Raw genomic sequence first — 16,783 nt, forward strand, 5'->3', positions numbered from 1 at the left:
CCGACGGCCAAACAAACTTTCGTTGACCACATTGACCACCATAGACGGTTCCGGAAGTGCCCGGGAAAAGCGGCCATCTTTCATAACTAGCAAACTCATATCAGTTTCTCGGAAATGGTTGGGCCGATTTTCACAAACTTAGTCCCAAATGATAGCTATAATATCCCCACAGATGTCTGTAAAATTTCGCACGGATCGCTTATATGGTTCCGGAAATATAGACTGAACGGTCCGGTCACACATGAAATTCCCATATAAGCCGGAATTCATAATTTTTTTCAAATGGGAGACCCCATGAAATTTCAGAAATCGAATTCGTATTTTTGATGCTAAACATCTTTAAAATGCATGAAACGTCGAGATTTTATGTTATCACGATTTTTTTTTTAATCGACTTTTTGGGACTTTGCCGATTTCGCACCTTTTTGCCTTTCTCAATAGAAAGGTATTGCAATTGCTCTGAAAACCGACTTTTTAACGGAGGCCCGGAGGGCCGAGTGACATATACCATTCGATTCAGTTCGTCGAGTTCGGCAAATGTCTGTGTGTGTATGTATGTGTGTGTGCATGTATGTGTGTGTATGTGCGTCTGTGTGTGTGTGTACGCGAACACAATCTCACTCACTTTTCTCAGAGATGGATGAACCGATTTTTACAAACTTAGTCCCAAATGAAAGGTGCAACGTTCCCATAGGCTGTTATTGAATTTCTAATGGATCCGACTTCCTGTTCCGGAATTACAGGGTGATGAGTACGAACACGCAGAAAATGTCGATTTTAATAAATTCTGCAATGAATGTATAAAGGTGAAAATTTTTCCAAAATATGACCACAACTGCTTCGATTTGTAGTATTAGGTCACTAACATCCATTCAAAGTCTATTTGGCCACATAGGCCACCATCATCGGTTCCGGAAGCCCCGACGGAAGTATCTAAATTCAGAATAACAGTCACATCGGTTTCTCGGAGATGGCTAGACCGATTCGACTAAACTTGGTCTCAAATGAAAGATATTGCGTCCCCGTAAATGGCTATTTAATTTCATCCCGATCCGACTTCCGGTTCCGGAGTTACAGGCTGTGGTGTGCGATCACATAGCAAATTGTGATTCAAACCGATACTCCGATGAAAGCAAAAAAGGTAAAAATTTCGCTAAAATGTCTCTCAAACAACTTATATTTGCTGTTCTAGGTCACCGACGGCCAACCAAACTTTCAAACTGACTACATTGACCACCATAGACGGTTCCGGAAGTGCCCGGGAAAAGCGGCCATCTTTCAAAATTTACGAACTTACATCAGTTTCCCGGAAATGGTTGAGTCGATTTTCACAAACTTAGTCCCAAGTGATAGCTATATTATCCCCACAGATGTCTATAAAATTTCTCATGGATCGCTTATATGGTTCCGGAAATATAGACTAAATCGTCCGGTCACATATGAAATTCCCATATAAGTCGGAACTCTAATTTTTTTTTCAAATGGACCCCATGAAATTTCAGAAATCGAATTCGTATTTTTGATGCCAAACATCATTAAAATCCATGAAACGTCGAGATTTTATGTTATCTCGAATTTTTTTTTTATAAAAATCGACTTTTTGGGACTTTGCCGATTTCGCACCTTTTTTTCAGTTCAATATTACCGTGGCTGTCTTTTCTTTTTCAAAATTTTAGAACTCGAATAATGATTTATTTTCCTGTATATAGTTGTCATGTGATGTGATGTATAATAATAAAATGTAACGCACACATTCTCGTGATTCATGATTGAGAAAGGCACAATTGCACCGCTAGGTAGATTAAAATAGGTTTTTTCTCAGATGGCTAGCAGCTGTCTCTCTTAGCAGATTGTGTATAGGTGCTGTTGCAGCTCACTCTCAAAATCCATGTAAAAAACCCACAAACACCCATCTTGAAAGCATGCCATACTCACTAGGGTGAGGCATTGTTATATGGAAAAATCTGTTTTAATCCACTTAGAGGTGCAATTGTGCCTTTCTCATTTCTACAAACTATGATTTAATAGCTGGTTCGTACAATATAACATTATGGAAATGTCTTTCATTCTTATTACACTTGGTAATTAGATATAAGAGCACCTTTTTGCATTCATCGCGGTATCGGTTTGAATCTATGTGATCGCACTCCACAACTCCGGAACCGGAAGTCGGATGGAGATGGAATTTATTATCAGTTTCCGGGGACGCAACACCTTTGATCAAATCGGTCTAGCCATTTTCGAGAAACCAATATAACCGTTATTCTGAATTTGGATGCTTCCGGATCCGTCGATGGTGGCCAGTGTGGCCAAAGAGACTTTGAATGACTGTTGGTGACCTAGCTTGAGCTTGAGCTTGTGCGACCACCCCTGGCTGCTACTCCGTTATCGATGTGGATTAGCTGAAGTTGCTCAGGGAATATAAGTAGATAATTATGCTTGGGAATAGCGAAACATCTTTCAATGTGCAACTCCTGGTAATCCCAAAGTATTGATCAATACCGGCGCCGGCCAGGCCCGAACGTAGATCGCGGAAGGAAAGGGAAGGAATGGTTAGTCCGATACTTGCTTTTGCTAGAGGCCGTATATACTCAGAAAAATCTCAGCGACCTCGGCTGGAATTGAACCCAGGCAAATTGGAATGAGTGGCGGTCACGCTTACCACTCAACCACCGGCGCCGTCATTGAATGACTGTTGGTGACCTAGATCTACAAATTCAACAGCTGTGTTTACACTTTGGAAAAAATTTCACCTTTTTACATTCATCGCAGAATTCGTTAGAATCGGGATTTGCTGCGTGATCGTACGTATCACCCTGTAATTCAGGAACCAGAACTCGGATCCACACAAAATTCAACAGCAGCTTAATGGACCTTTCATTTAAAATCAAGTTTGCCCAATCGGTTCAGAAAATTCCGAGAAACCGATGTGGACAAATCAACAAATTTTGTTTTGTAACCATACTCTTCAACTCGTAATCCGGAACAAGATGTCGGTTGAAAATGAAATTCAATAGCAACCTATGGGAATATTATACCTTTCATTTGAATCTTAGTTTGTAAAAATCGGTTCAGCCATCTCCGAGAAGCCGATGTGGACATTTTGTTAACAAATTCGCACATACACACACATACATACATACATACATACATACATACATACATACATACATACATACATACATACATACATACATACATACATACATACACACAGATATTTTGCGATCTCGGCGAACTGAGTCGAATGTTATTTGAGACTCGGCCCTCCGGGCCTCGGTTAAACGGTCGGTTTTTGAAGCAATTGCATAACCTTTCTCTATGATAAAGGTAAAAGAATAATATTTAATTAGCTTTATCAGCATGAGTTCAATGGTATCTTCATGTGATTATATTTTGAAATGTTGGTGGAATGGGTTTGAAAGTGGAGGGAATGGGGGGTTAGTAGAGTGGGAGTGGAGGATGCGTCAGAAATCCTTCATCTTATTTCGGTATACGGGGTGGATGAAGGAAATGCGGGCGTGAGGGTGGTCCAAGGGGAGGGGAGTGATGAAGGAGGGAGGTGTAAGGGCAAGGCAACGGGGGAGGGGTGGCGACGCAATACTCAACTGCATATTTTGCCTTCCATTGGCGACTTGGTTTGAGAAAATCGGTTCAGTCATCACCGAAGAACCGATGTGACTTTAATTGTGGAATATGCCCGGAATTCCGGAATCGTCGATAGTGGACAATATATTCAAAGAATGTTTGATTGGCAATCAGTGATCTAGATCTGTGATTAGAAGTAATTTGGTGACCATTTCAAAAGTTTTTAACCTCTGAGGTATTACGATTGTACCGATTTATATGGGAAACCCCAGTGTAGCCGTACTAACACTCCTGTAGCTCCGGAAGCAAGAGTCAGAACCGAATGAAATTCAGCAGCAGTCAATGGTATTACTGTATCTTTCATTTGAAATAAAGTTTGTAAAAATAGGTAGAGAATTCGTTGGGGAATGGGTGTGATATTAGCTTAGGAACTTGGCGGGTTCCCCGGGGGCGTCATGAACCGTCATAGGTGGCCAATGTGGTCAAAGCTGCTTTGATTGATCATTAGTGATCCAGACCCGCAAACTAGAGTAATGTTACATCAATTTTAATATGTTTTACATCATTTGAACATTATGGTGGTACCAGTTCATATGGGAATTTGCTGTGTGACCGCACTCTTCAACCCGTAACTCCGGAACCGGAAGTCGGATCAACTAATTCAATAGCAGCTTATGGGAGCGTTATACCTTTCAGATGAAACTAAGTTTGCGATAATCGGTTCAGCCATCTCTGAGAAAATTGTGAGTTTAAATGACACACACATACACACACATACATACACACACAGACATTTGCCGATCTCGACGAACTGAATCGAAAAGTTTTTGAGACTCGGCTCTCCGAGCCTCGGTTAAAAAGTCGATTTTTACAGTGATTGCATAGCCTTTCTTTATATGAGAAAGGCAAAACGTCATCATAACCACTTCAGCCGAGCACAGCACTTTTTTGGTTCCATTTGGGTCCCAAACAACTGTACAAAATTTGGGGTCAATTGGTTATGACCTAGCGTAGCGCATTGCGTTTGCAATTTTGTATGGGAAAACCTACTTTTTTGCATTTTCAATTCTACAGACTACAATACTTCCTGAAGTATGCAACTAATTAGATAGAAGTATAAGTATAGTCAAGGATATGCCAAACAACTTTGCCGAAGGATGTATGGTGCTATAATGTTTCTAAATCAAGTTATAGCTGTTTAAAGTTCGATAATTCGAGTTAAATGCCAGAAATCATTTTTTTTGCCAACACTGCCGGTGTACTATTGATATTTCATATGGCATACTGAAAGTACATCATATAGTCTAGATTTACCACATTGGTATGTTTAGATGAATTATTCAGAAGCCTTAGCTCAATTTCATGGGCATAATTAATTGAGCAATAGGGCGTAGTAAGAGGAGGGAGGGGGTTAGCTTTAATATATATATATATATATATATATATATATATATATATATATATATATATATATATATATATATATATATATATATATATATATATATATATATATATATATATATATATATATATATATATATATATATATATATATATATATATATATATATATATATATATGCGTTTGATTTGTTGCTGCACGGTCGCTTAGTGTAATAAACGAAGCCGAATGAAAATCTGCATGGATGAATGGGCGGATTATTCGTTTGACGTTTTCAGCTGCGTCACTGAGTATTGAAAATGAATGCGGCTGAATATGATCAATTTTCATTCAATGAATTTGAATATTTTTAACCCTGCCTAAAACTATGCTTGAAATACGGGTCAATTTGACCCGCTAAAATCTAATCCGTCATTTCAGATGTTCTTACCTTTAGGTCAATAGCCTTTTGCTGACAGGGAAGAGGAGTGTCGGTCGCTCCAGTCAGTTATATTTAAGATGATAGCCCCGTCAAGAGAGTAGGTGTCGCAGCCCTGGTAAGGCGGCTCGCCGAATATACAACCACACAACACCGATAAAAGTAATGAAAGTTACAGGATGGAACAATCGGCAAATGATACGCCAATGCTTAACGGAAACTAACTGGGAATTTTGTACTTGGAACGCCACAACCCTGTTGACGAAAGCGGCCATACTTGCCAGGGAACTGTAAAAAGTGTAGGTGGAAATTGCATCCCTTCAGCAAGTTCGATGGTGCCGTACATGGGAACGAGAATCCTTTGCAGTAAACCCAACATCGGTAACCTCGCTCAATTACTACATCTACTACAGTTGCGACGAGAAGGCGAAAAAAGATGTGGGCTTTGTAGTACTTGATAAGCAGCAAGATGGATGCCGGTTTGTGACCGTGCTGCCTGTTAAGGATAAATAGCATTTTCTTCAACAATAGCCTGATCAATACCGTCGCACCTAGAAACTAGAAAAACTCTAGTAAGAGAACTGCGGAGAGAAAAACAGCATTTTTGGCAACGTATGCCCCGGCATTGTATGGCAACATGTCCAATGTTATAAGGATAGGCAATGTTCGATTGGATTCGTTTTTTGACAGCTAAACGCGAATCCAATCGATCCAAAATGGAGTCTCCGCAGTTCTCTTTCTAGAGTTTTTCTACTAGAAACAATAAACTTGATGACGTAAAAGATAATTTGTATGAGGGTCTTAACAAGACCTCCCAGTAAACTAAAAGGCGGCTAGGCGGGATAAACTAGATGCTGGCGATCGGTAGGCTATTGAAAGATTGTTCTAGGCTACCCGTCGCAGCTTGCCGTTTACTGTAAAAGTAGTGTGGGCTACAACATAACTGATAGAGCTAATTCGTATGACACTGGATGCCTTGAAATCAAGCGCCAAAAACATTCGTTCATTATTCGGAGCTCCCGGTGTTTTTGACCACGATGATGAACATAAACACTAATGTTCTAATTTACATATAATTTATTTACAAAACGCTACCCTACAACGTCACGCACGCGCTTCTTCAGAAAAGCCTAATCAGCACGAATGCCACCAGCAAGCTGAGCTCACTTACAAATATACTCCTCGCGGCTCCGCCGGTAGTAGGCACCTTGTGTGTAGAACCCTCAACATCGTCAGGTAGATCGGAGATTTCATTCTCCTGGTTTAATTCATCGATTGCCACCAGGATAGCATCGTTGACCGTTCTCAGTAACTTATACTTATCTGGCACTGGAGGTGGAATGTTCAGCTTAATTTTTTCGCGATCCCCGAAGTCGGCGAAAGTATCCTTTTCTGGTTCGCACACTCCATTGAAATCATCCGTATCGACGGACCAAATCATCAAGCCCCCCAGATTTTGACGAATCGCGAACCGGACTTTATTCGCCATCGATCGAGTGCTATCGTAAATAACCACTTTGGTCATGTTGCCATCCAGCATGGTAGCAACTGCCTCCGAAGCTGTTGAATCCCATGAAACACTCCAACTATCAGGATTGTCTTTTAGGGTTTCACACACCTCATTGTAACCCATAAAACCGTTCTCATTGGTGGATGGCCCAGCAAACCCTTTGTCGTCCGATTCGTCGCCAATTTTGGCACGTTTTGATGGGGCTACGAAGGTCCTTCCGTAGAACGGTAGTCCCATAATAATCTTGCTAGATGGAGCCCCCAGTGCCATCAGGTGTTCGATCGTATACTCGACATTCAGCACATCACGACTTTGCAGCGGCGCGTTCGGACCGATCTTCCTATTCCAGCTGCCGTTGTAATCGTAACACATTATATGAAGAAAATCTAAATATTTGGACAAAGTTTTGATGTCATACGCAGCATCAATCGTGTCCTTGCCAGCTCCAATCGCCGACGTCAAGAGTAGATTGCTCTTTTTAAATTGCTGGCTCAGTTCCTTGACCAGAGCAACGAAGTTTTCTCTATCGTACGGCTTACCGCCCCGTTGAGTTGGGTATTCCCAGTCCAGATCCAAACCATCAAAGTTGTATCGCCTAGAAAGTTGAAGGTTAGTTTAATGGTCAATATGGATAGATCAAAGACAACAAACTTGACAAATTCCAGCGCATTCTTGACGAACGCCTGACGTCGTTCAGGGTTGGCCGCTAATTCGGAGTAACGTTCCGAGCCCTCGTTCCAACCGCCGATGGCGATCAGCACCTTCAGATGGTGATTAGTGGCACGCATACCAACAAGTTTCTCGTAGCCACCCTTGCCGTAGTTTTCCTTTAAATCTTGCCAAGGGTCTGTGAATATGAACAGAAAATAAAAAATGCTTTTTATCTTATCAGTGCATCGATGTTTGAGAATATCCAAGTAGATACTTTAGATTTAGTTAGTTAATGCAGTATGGCAACAAAACTTTATCCGATTATCAGTCAACGTCTTGAAGCCAGAAAATAATAAACTAGTTAAAAAAATAAAATAGTTTGATAAATATCTCTATGCCAGCTTTATAACGTATTGTTAAAATGCAGAAATGTAGTCAAAACTGAAACTATTGTGATAACCAGTTCATCTACCCTATGTAAGAACGCTGTGTTATATGCCGACGCTGTACGTGATTTTTATGTTCAACAGTTGTCTTTTGATAGGGCACATTGAGGAAATGGTTGTATATAATAATCAATTAGACGTTCAAGGGAGACATTTAGGTTACAACTAACCGAAATACTCAGACATGTACACAATCGGTAGACGTTCCTTTAGGCACGGTCTATTTTTTAGCACCTCTTGAATATAAAACTGAGTATGTAATTCTTTTTTTTGTCTTAAACAAATTTTACAAATCTACATCAAACAAATCAACAAAGGAAAATATACTATGCTATATTTCTCCGTAGTTTGGTAAAAACTATTTTTTCTCGATTAAGGAGAAAATTGTTTAAAACCGTCTTTGCGCGTGAAGAGCACGAAACCTATAACCAAATTATTGATGGAATTTGCGTTTCGACTTCGTCTCATCAGAATCCGACACTAACTTAGCCAATAACTGCAAAGTTTCGTTCGAATAGACGATGGTCATATTTTGCGGTCGGCCAGATTATCATGCAATAAATTTTCGAATTCAAGCAAACTAGAAATTTAAAATGGTAATATTTCCGTCATATTTTTTCAGTGGAATTGGATTGGATTCTACTATGATAAATACTCGCCAGCTGAAGGGGGCCCGGCCTTCGCCGAACGTGGAAGTTCTAGGCAAGCATGGTCTGTAAAAGCTCCTGTGGGTGACCCAACACGGAGCACCTCACAACTAGACCTGTGCGCCGCCGCCGGTAATTTTTAACGTACGCCGACGCCGAACGGTAGATCGGCGGCGCGCCGCCGATGCATTTTTCCCGCGCCGACAATTCGCGAGCTCTAAAATTATTGGTTCATAACTTTATCCACAAATCTAGGAACATTGTCTATGGACCGAATATACGACGTTAACTGATTCATGATTTATCACGGCTTGATCATTATTTGGTATTAGTGGTCGTCAATTGGATTACAAAATTAAAATAATCTTGATATTTTCTCGAAAACCATTACACGACACTCGTTATATAATTCAAAGATCCATTCTTGCTTCGTCAACTGGTTATGATTGTGAGCATATAAGTTTCAATTCACCATTCGTGTCCGTGAAATGGTCCACAAATTAAAAAAAAACTTCCACTTTCAAGATATATGTGCCTGAAATTTACGATTATGTGCCTGATCCTAAGCTTTGCACCTAATCAATTTCACTGGAACGCAGTATATAATTCATTGATTTTTTAACCGATTCTTAATTCCTAATATGCTACACACGATTCACCAGTCGAGCTCGTGAAACTGTTCATGATGTAATTCATGAAGTAATTAATTTTCCACATAATTTTATTATACTTACGTAAAAAAATACAAGGAACTCAGACTATTATTCATGGATTATTCGCTCTGCTTTTTGGTTTTGAAATTTCTATGTGAGCTATTGTGTACAACTGCTAGCAACCAGTCTCATAGGCACGAGCATTAGATACAAAGACATTACTAGGACCTGTAACCCTGTTATTTCTTTGTTAAAATTCAGGGAAATGTTCGGAATTAAATGAAACTGCGCTGAGCAAAATACATTACCTAGCCACAATTCATGTCCGTGAAATAATTTAGAAAACTATAAGACATGTGACTCTGTGTAAAAAATCCAACGGTAAGCTCAAGACTAAAATATCACGATAACACGACGAGAATTTACGAAAATCCTTGCACGTCGTTCAATTCTTGACTGTTTTAGTCAATAAAGTTAATACAAATCAATGTTTCATCGAGTTATGAATTAGAATCATAAAAATATTAAACATATTCAGACACAACCACCTACTAAACATTTGAGTATAATGTCATCTTTTTTTTGCGTGAACTAGTTTTGTGAAAACATAAAAATTATTTTCAATACGTGGTTTATTTATAATTGATTGAATCGTTACCTATTTTAAAAAAAATTTCTCGAAGAATAGTTGAGCAAAGTGATCTTGACTTTTCGTGACGCTGGTGCACAGATGTGGCGATGCAGAGGGTAAGATTTCTAGTCTCATAAATTATGCATCGTATGATCTAGTTCCACTCAAGAAAGATTTTCAGAGATTTGCACCAGCCCGGTATCACAGACAAATAAGACGTAACACGAGATGAATTTTCATCACTTGTAGAAAAAAAAGGTCGATTTCAATTACAAATCGGTGGCGTTAGTGAAGAGATTTTGACACAGAGCTAAATGCGTTACTTAGTTTCCGCACCCACCCGAAAACGTTACGGTCTTTTTAATCTAATGCAAACCAAAACAAACAATATGGGCCGGAAATGTGAAATTCATTCTTGTCGAAGTGCCCAAGGTGAGAGTTGTTCACAACCATTTCTTAAGTTACAACACGATGCCGATCGGTGAGTAAGCACATAACAGGACGTTAGTAATTTAATTGATTCGGTGTATCGAATGTATGCAATGGATTAGAATTCGTTGGTCCCCGGAACTGCTGGAGAAATTGGCGGGGTGCAGGTGCTACAAAAACAAGAGAAAGCTCAGACTATTTTCAATCAGACTTGTTTAGTGAACAGTTTCAACCTAACAGGAGCTAACACGTCAAGTCGTGGAATGATTATGATTGATAGTAACTGTACATTTAGGTTTCGTCAGGGTGTAGAACTGTATGATTGCAGCACATCGAGCATACTTTGCGCTCAAGATAGAAGTAGATCGTACGTTGTAAGAAAATGTAGTACCAGGGAATCGTATTCCTTATCATTGTGGCGATTTTGTACTTACAAGAAGTAAAAGTAAACGCCAGCCTGGAAAATGAAGTAATGTGTCTACCTTGAAAGGTGTCCTTACACGATCATTAAAAGTGACATTTCTGCGCAGTAATACCAATAATAACGCCTCGTGTTAGGGTACCTGATATCAGCGGGATTCTAAAAGAGCGATGGTAAACAACCCAGGGACAACTTGACAGATAGTGCTTGTTTCATATATGCACCACCGATTTGATGGTGGCGCTAGTATGCCTTCTCTGTATGAGTACCACGAACAACGAAACGAAAAAGTTTCAAAAGAAAAGCGTGTTTCGTTACGTGTGTTATGAACGCCGTCAATGCGGCTAGAACAACATTTAGAAAAAGCTTATTCCAAAATGTGAATAAAGAAAACTATTATTAGAGAATAAATTTATCCCTAACTGAAAACCATCAGCAAAGTTACATAAATCTTATTAATATTTAGCTGGAAGTCTGTTTTTACCAAACGGCTCTCTTCCTTCCTAAACATGTTTTGGATTTCTTGTTGTGTGAAGTTTGAAATCGTTAAATCATTGGTGCTTTTTATCTCGAGAATCGTAAATGAAAAACATTTTGGCCAATGAAAGTACATCACCACCAAGCTTAACAATTCGTTTTGAATAGAATTTGTGTTTTTATCAGAATTCTAGCAGCAAAAAAAAATCACCATATCACCCCCAAAATTTGCTTATGAATTCAATATATTGGAGCTGTCAATTGTTCCCGGGCTTACGGTAAAGATGACTAAATAGAAACAAAAAACAATGAAACGACAACAACAATTAATTTCCTCAAACAAAACAAATTTTTTTTTACCGTTGCTTAATTTCCCAAATATAGAACAATAAATAATTATTATGGGTCATTGAAATACAGTCGTTACTCTGCACTCTTCAAATTTGTCCATTGCAATCATTATTTCATGCGAAGTCGTAGTATGCGACATCGACAATTTTTCTATTTCGTTCTTCAAATTTTACAACTGTAAAAATAGTTCCACCTTTCATTTATTATCTTGTATTTGGCAAGCAGGGTGGGCACTATTGGAGCTTCAGTTGAAAAAAAATTCGATAGGTTGCGAGAATTACATTTTGTGCAATGTGTTCAACAGATGTCGCTAGTACATCGTGGGCGATGATTTTTTTAGATTTTCTATAAGCTGTAACGTTTGTTTGTATGTATGAAGTCTGTTACAATAGAAACCGAAAATTTGGGAAAGGAATTGTACAGTCTGGAATTTTTTTTAGTTACATAGGCGTCAATATTCGTCACGCCGACACACGCCGACACACGCCGACTGCCAAAAATGTCGCTTACGCCACCGCCGATTAAAAATACATCGGCGCACACCTCTACTCACAACGGACTTCTGATCATAGCAAGCCTGCAGCAACGGTAACGAGTGCATCGGTGGCAGCCCGTCTTACGAGCAAAACACAAAAGAGCCCTACTGCATGCGGCTAACGAACTGATACGCAAGGAGAGGATCGAAAACCCCTTGCAGACAAAGGTGCGCAAACGGCAAGAGCCGAAGCTAATACTGGGCCAAAAAGCCACTAGAACGTCGAACAGCACACAGCCTGTGACTAGCCGTCGGTACAATGAAGGAGGCGAAGAATTGGCCCCAAAAACGACGGTAAAGTAACACCCAAAAAATGAGCAGCATTCGCTGCATTCAAGTGAACCTCCACCATGCAAAAGGTGCCACAAGCCTCCTTGCCCGGAGGTTCACCAAAGAGCGCCTAGACATCGCTCTTCTACACGAGCCGTGGGCAAATAAGCACAAAATCTTTGGCTTAAATTCCTCAGCTCACAGGTTAGTATACTGTATCAACCAGCCTACTCAAAGAGCTGCAGTTTTGATAAACAGAGCAATAAAATTCTCTCCAATTACGAAATTCATTCAACGAGACATCATTGCAATAACAGTGGAAGCACCGACGGCTAGAGGAAAGCAGGAGATTGTGATCACATCTGCCTACTTCCCTGGCGATGCGGATACAGCACCAACTTCTGAAATCGATACCCTCATAAAGTACTACAAAAGCATAAACAAGCCCTTTATCATTGGATGTGATGCCAATGCACATCACACAATATGGGGTAGCACTGATATAAATACCAGAGGTGAGTACCTACTAGAATACCTCAAATGATGTCAATATATGTAACAAGGGCGCTGTACCTACATTTAGGGACGCAGTTAGGAGCGAAGTACTGGACCTTACGATATGCAGCGCTCAAATAACGGAAAAGATAAAGAGTTGGCACGTTTCTGACGAACCTAGTCTGTCGGATCACAGACACATAATGGTCGCCATAGAATCTAATAAACTCACAATGCAAAAACACAGGGAAATAAGGAACACAAATTGGTGTGTATTCCGCTCACTCCTGGAACAAACAAAAAGAACGGAGAGTAAGATCCAATCTCCAACAGATCTGGATAATGCGGCAAACAACCAACAAAAGAGGATCATAACCGCCTATAATGACAGTTGTCCTCTTGTAACGAGGTCTGTATGTCGTGATGTACCTTGGTGGAACGAAAATCTAGCAACACTTAGGAAGGAGGCTAGGTGCCTTTTCAATAAAGCGAAGATTACTGGTAACTGGTCAAACTACAGGACCACTCTTTCCAAATACAACACCGAGTTGAGAAAGGCCAAAATACTATCAATGCGCGAGTTTTGTGAAACCATCGGGAACTTTCCAGAGGCAATTCGCCTCCAAAAAGCCTTATCAAAGAATAACACAAATAGCCTAGGGCAAGTGAAAAAAGGCGATGGTGTGAAGTGAAGTGAAACATTGGATGTTCTAATGAACACCCACTTTCCTGGGTCGGTTGCGAAAGACGAGATTGTGATGGACTCCGTCCTAACAGGACTTGTGAAGCATCACAAAAACTGGCCTGTCAGATTTTCACACCATCTCTAATTAAACGGGCTATCAACAACTTCGAACCCTACAAATCCCCCGGCCCTGATAACATTCTTCCAATATTTCTACAAAAATCGGCAGACATAATTCTTCCGGATATACTAAACATCCTGAGAGAAGTTAGGGTAATATTTATTCCAAAAACGGGTAAAAAAGACCTGTACACTACCCAATGCCTTTAGACCTGTTAATTTGACTTCAACACTTCTAAAACTGATGGAAAAACTGCTGGACCACTCTATTCGAACGGAGCACTTATCGAAAGCTCCGCTAAACAAGTACCAGTTTGCATATCAAAAGGGTAAATCTACGGAAACAGCCCTAAAGGGCGAACACGAAATTATTGCGACACATTCAACAGGGCATAACTTTTTTACCATTGGGTAAAAATCAACCAAATTTTGCACACTTTCTCATTGATGTGTATTGTTTACATGCGGTCAAACTCGAAGTAGTGTTTTCCGATTCAACAAAAATGGAGGTGAACCAACGCGAGTCGAGAGAACAAATTCTTTCCAAACACCTGGAATTTCCTGACCTGTCGCACCGGCAGTTGGGAAAAATGTTGAACATTCACCATTCAACCGTCTCCAGAGTGTTGAAGCGGTTCCAGGAGCGGTTGACGTTGGACCATGGCAAAGGAGCTGGAAGAAAACTGGGACCGGAGAACAAAAAGACGGAGGGAAAGGTGAAGCGGATGATTAAAGCAAATCCCAACGTCTCAAGCCGTGATTTGGCTAAAAAGATCGGCATGTCGCAGAGCTACGTCCAGAATGCAAAGAAGAGAGCTGGACTACATACATACAAGGTACAGAAACCGCGATGAGCGGCAACAATCGACGGCTAAAACTCGGGCACGGAAGCTCTACGAGAAGATGCTGACAAAATATGGCCGCTACGTGATGGACGACGAAACGTATATAAAAGCCGATTTTAAGCAAATTCCGGGGTTGGAGTTTTTCACCGGCAAGAGCAAGTTCTATGTGGACGACAAATTTAAGAAGAAAATGTCGAAGTTCGCCTCCAAATATCTCATTTGGCAGGCCATCTGCTCTTGCGGAGTGAGGAGTGAGCCTTTCGTGGCAAAGGGCACAGTAAACGGCGAGATCTACAAATCTGAGTGCCTCGAGAAGCGCTTTTTGCCGTTCTTGCAGCAGCACGACGAAGCTCCGCTAGTTTGGCCAGATTTGGCATCATGCCACTATTCTAAAAGTGTCCTGGAGTGGTATGAGGCCAATTCTGTCCATTTTGTTCCAAAGGACATAAATCCGCCAAACTGTCCGGAGCTGCGCCCGGTGGAGCAGTACTGGGCAATGATGAAGCGGGAACTTCGGAAGAGCAAGAAGACAGTCAAAGACGAGAAGGACATGTTAAGAAAATGGAAAAAACTGAGAAACTGGTACCGGATGACACTGTAAAGACTTTGATGGAGGGCATCAAGCGAAAATGCGTTCAATTTTACACTCAAGGCTCCATCGATTAACTTTTTTTTTTTGATTCTTGAAGTAAATATATGTATAAAACTACCCTAAAATTTTGGTTTGATTTTAAACATTATAAGAAAATTGGCATGACATTTTCGGTGTCGCAATAATTTCGTGTTCGCCCTTTACATACCTTCAAGGAAATAGCAATTTGCGCTTTTCTTGACATCGAGGGTGCTTTTGATAATACGTCCTACATATCAATTCACAAGGCCCTGGCAAAAAGAGGAGTGGATAAACCGATAGAGGACTGGATTCTTGCAATGCTCAAGAGTCGAGAGATCACAGCAACCTTGGGAGACACGAAAACAACTATAACAGCCAATAGAGGTTGTCCCCAGGAAGGTGTGCTATCACCCCTGCTCTGGTCACTAGTGGTGGACGATCTTCTCAATGATCTGACTGAAATGGGTTTCGAGATTGTTGGATATGCAGATGACATTGTCCTGATTGTGAGAGGAAAACATGAATCAGTACTAAGCGATCGGATTCAACTAGCCCTAAACTTCATCATGACATGGTGTTTCAAAGAGGGACTCAACGTGAACCCTGCAAAAACGGTCATTGTACCATTTACCAATAGGAAAAAAAACTGAAGTTGGCTCCCCCAACTCTCAGTGGAACTACAATCAACTACGCAGAAGAAGCGAAACACCTAGGTGTTATCCTAGACAAAAAACTGAATTGGAACTCGCACCTGACATACGCCGTTAATAAAGCAACAACAGCACTGTGGGCGTGCAGTAAACTCTTCGGGAAAACTTGGGGTCTCAAACCGAGATTGGCTACGACCATCGCCAGACCACGATTAACTTATTCCTCTATTGTGTGGTGGCCCAAAGTTAAGCAAAAGACCGCCCAAGCTAAACTAACTAAAGTTCAGAGGCTAGCCTACCTCTATATCACAGGCGCTATGAAATCAACACCCACTACAGCTATGGAAGCCATGCTTCATCTACCTTCATTGCACAAACATGTTATTGAGGGAGGCGAGACTTGGCTCTCTGAGAGTGCTAAAGGGTAAACCACTATTTGATGGGGATTTAAATGGTCACCTGAGTATAATAAAGGAACTCAAACTAAACCCTGTCTTGACAACAGTTCAAGATAAAATGGAGGCTTAACCGAACTTCGATATCTCATATGAGGTCCACATAGTGGATCGTCAGATGTGGGATGTAGGGGTATAGGACCCCCAAGGAGTTGTGCCTCAAGGTACAATATCATTCTCAAGGTACAATATCATTCTATATGGATGGTTCTAAAATGGGTGAGCTGACTGGCTCGTGAATCTACGGACCAAGAATTAAAGAAGCGATATCAATGGGAAAGTGGCCTACAGTTTTCCAGGCAGAGGTATATGCAATATAGACCTGCTCGGAGGTCTGTAGGAAACGAAACTACAGACATGCAAAAATCGCAATCTTTTCGGATAGCCAAGCAGCACTGTTGGTCGTCGTCGAAATGTAACTCCAAACTGGTTTGGGAGTGCATCACATCTTTACAACAACTGGCAACTCGGAATACAGTAATGATATT

The 16,783-nt window shown here is 40.6% G+C and overlaps 1 protein-coding gene across 3 annotated transcripts in view; it reads right to left on the reverse strand.

Annotated features, from left to right (window-relative positions):
* Positions 1 to 6,470: 6,470 nt before the first annotated feature.
* Positions 6,471 to 16,783, reverse strand: part of LOC131693641 (probable chitinase 2) — a 47,840-nt gene continuing 37,527 nt past the window's right edge. For all 3 annotated transcript variants that reach the window (XM_058981629.1, XM_058981630.1, XM_058981628.1), the window contains 2 exons: positions 7,573 to 7,768; positions 6,471 to 7,516 (listed from right to left, as the gene is read on the reverse strand). In XM_058981629.1, coding sequence (XP_058837612.1) covers positions 6,532 to 7,516; positions 7,573 to 7,768 — 1,181 coding nt within the window. In that variant the 3' untranslated portion in view covers positions 6,471 to 6,531. The remainder of the gene's footprint in view (positions 7,517 to 7,572; positions 7,769 to 16,783) is intronic.

Source organism: Topomyia yanbarensis, chromosome 3, assembly GCF_030247195.1.
Source record: "Topomyia yanbarensis strain Yona2022 chromosome 3, ASM3024719v1, whole genome shotgun sequence".
NCBI classification, from domain to species: Eukaryota; Metazoa; Arthropoda; class Insecta; order Diptera; family Culicidae; genus Topomyia; species Topomyia yanbarensis.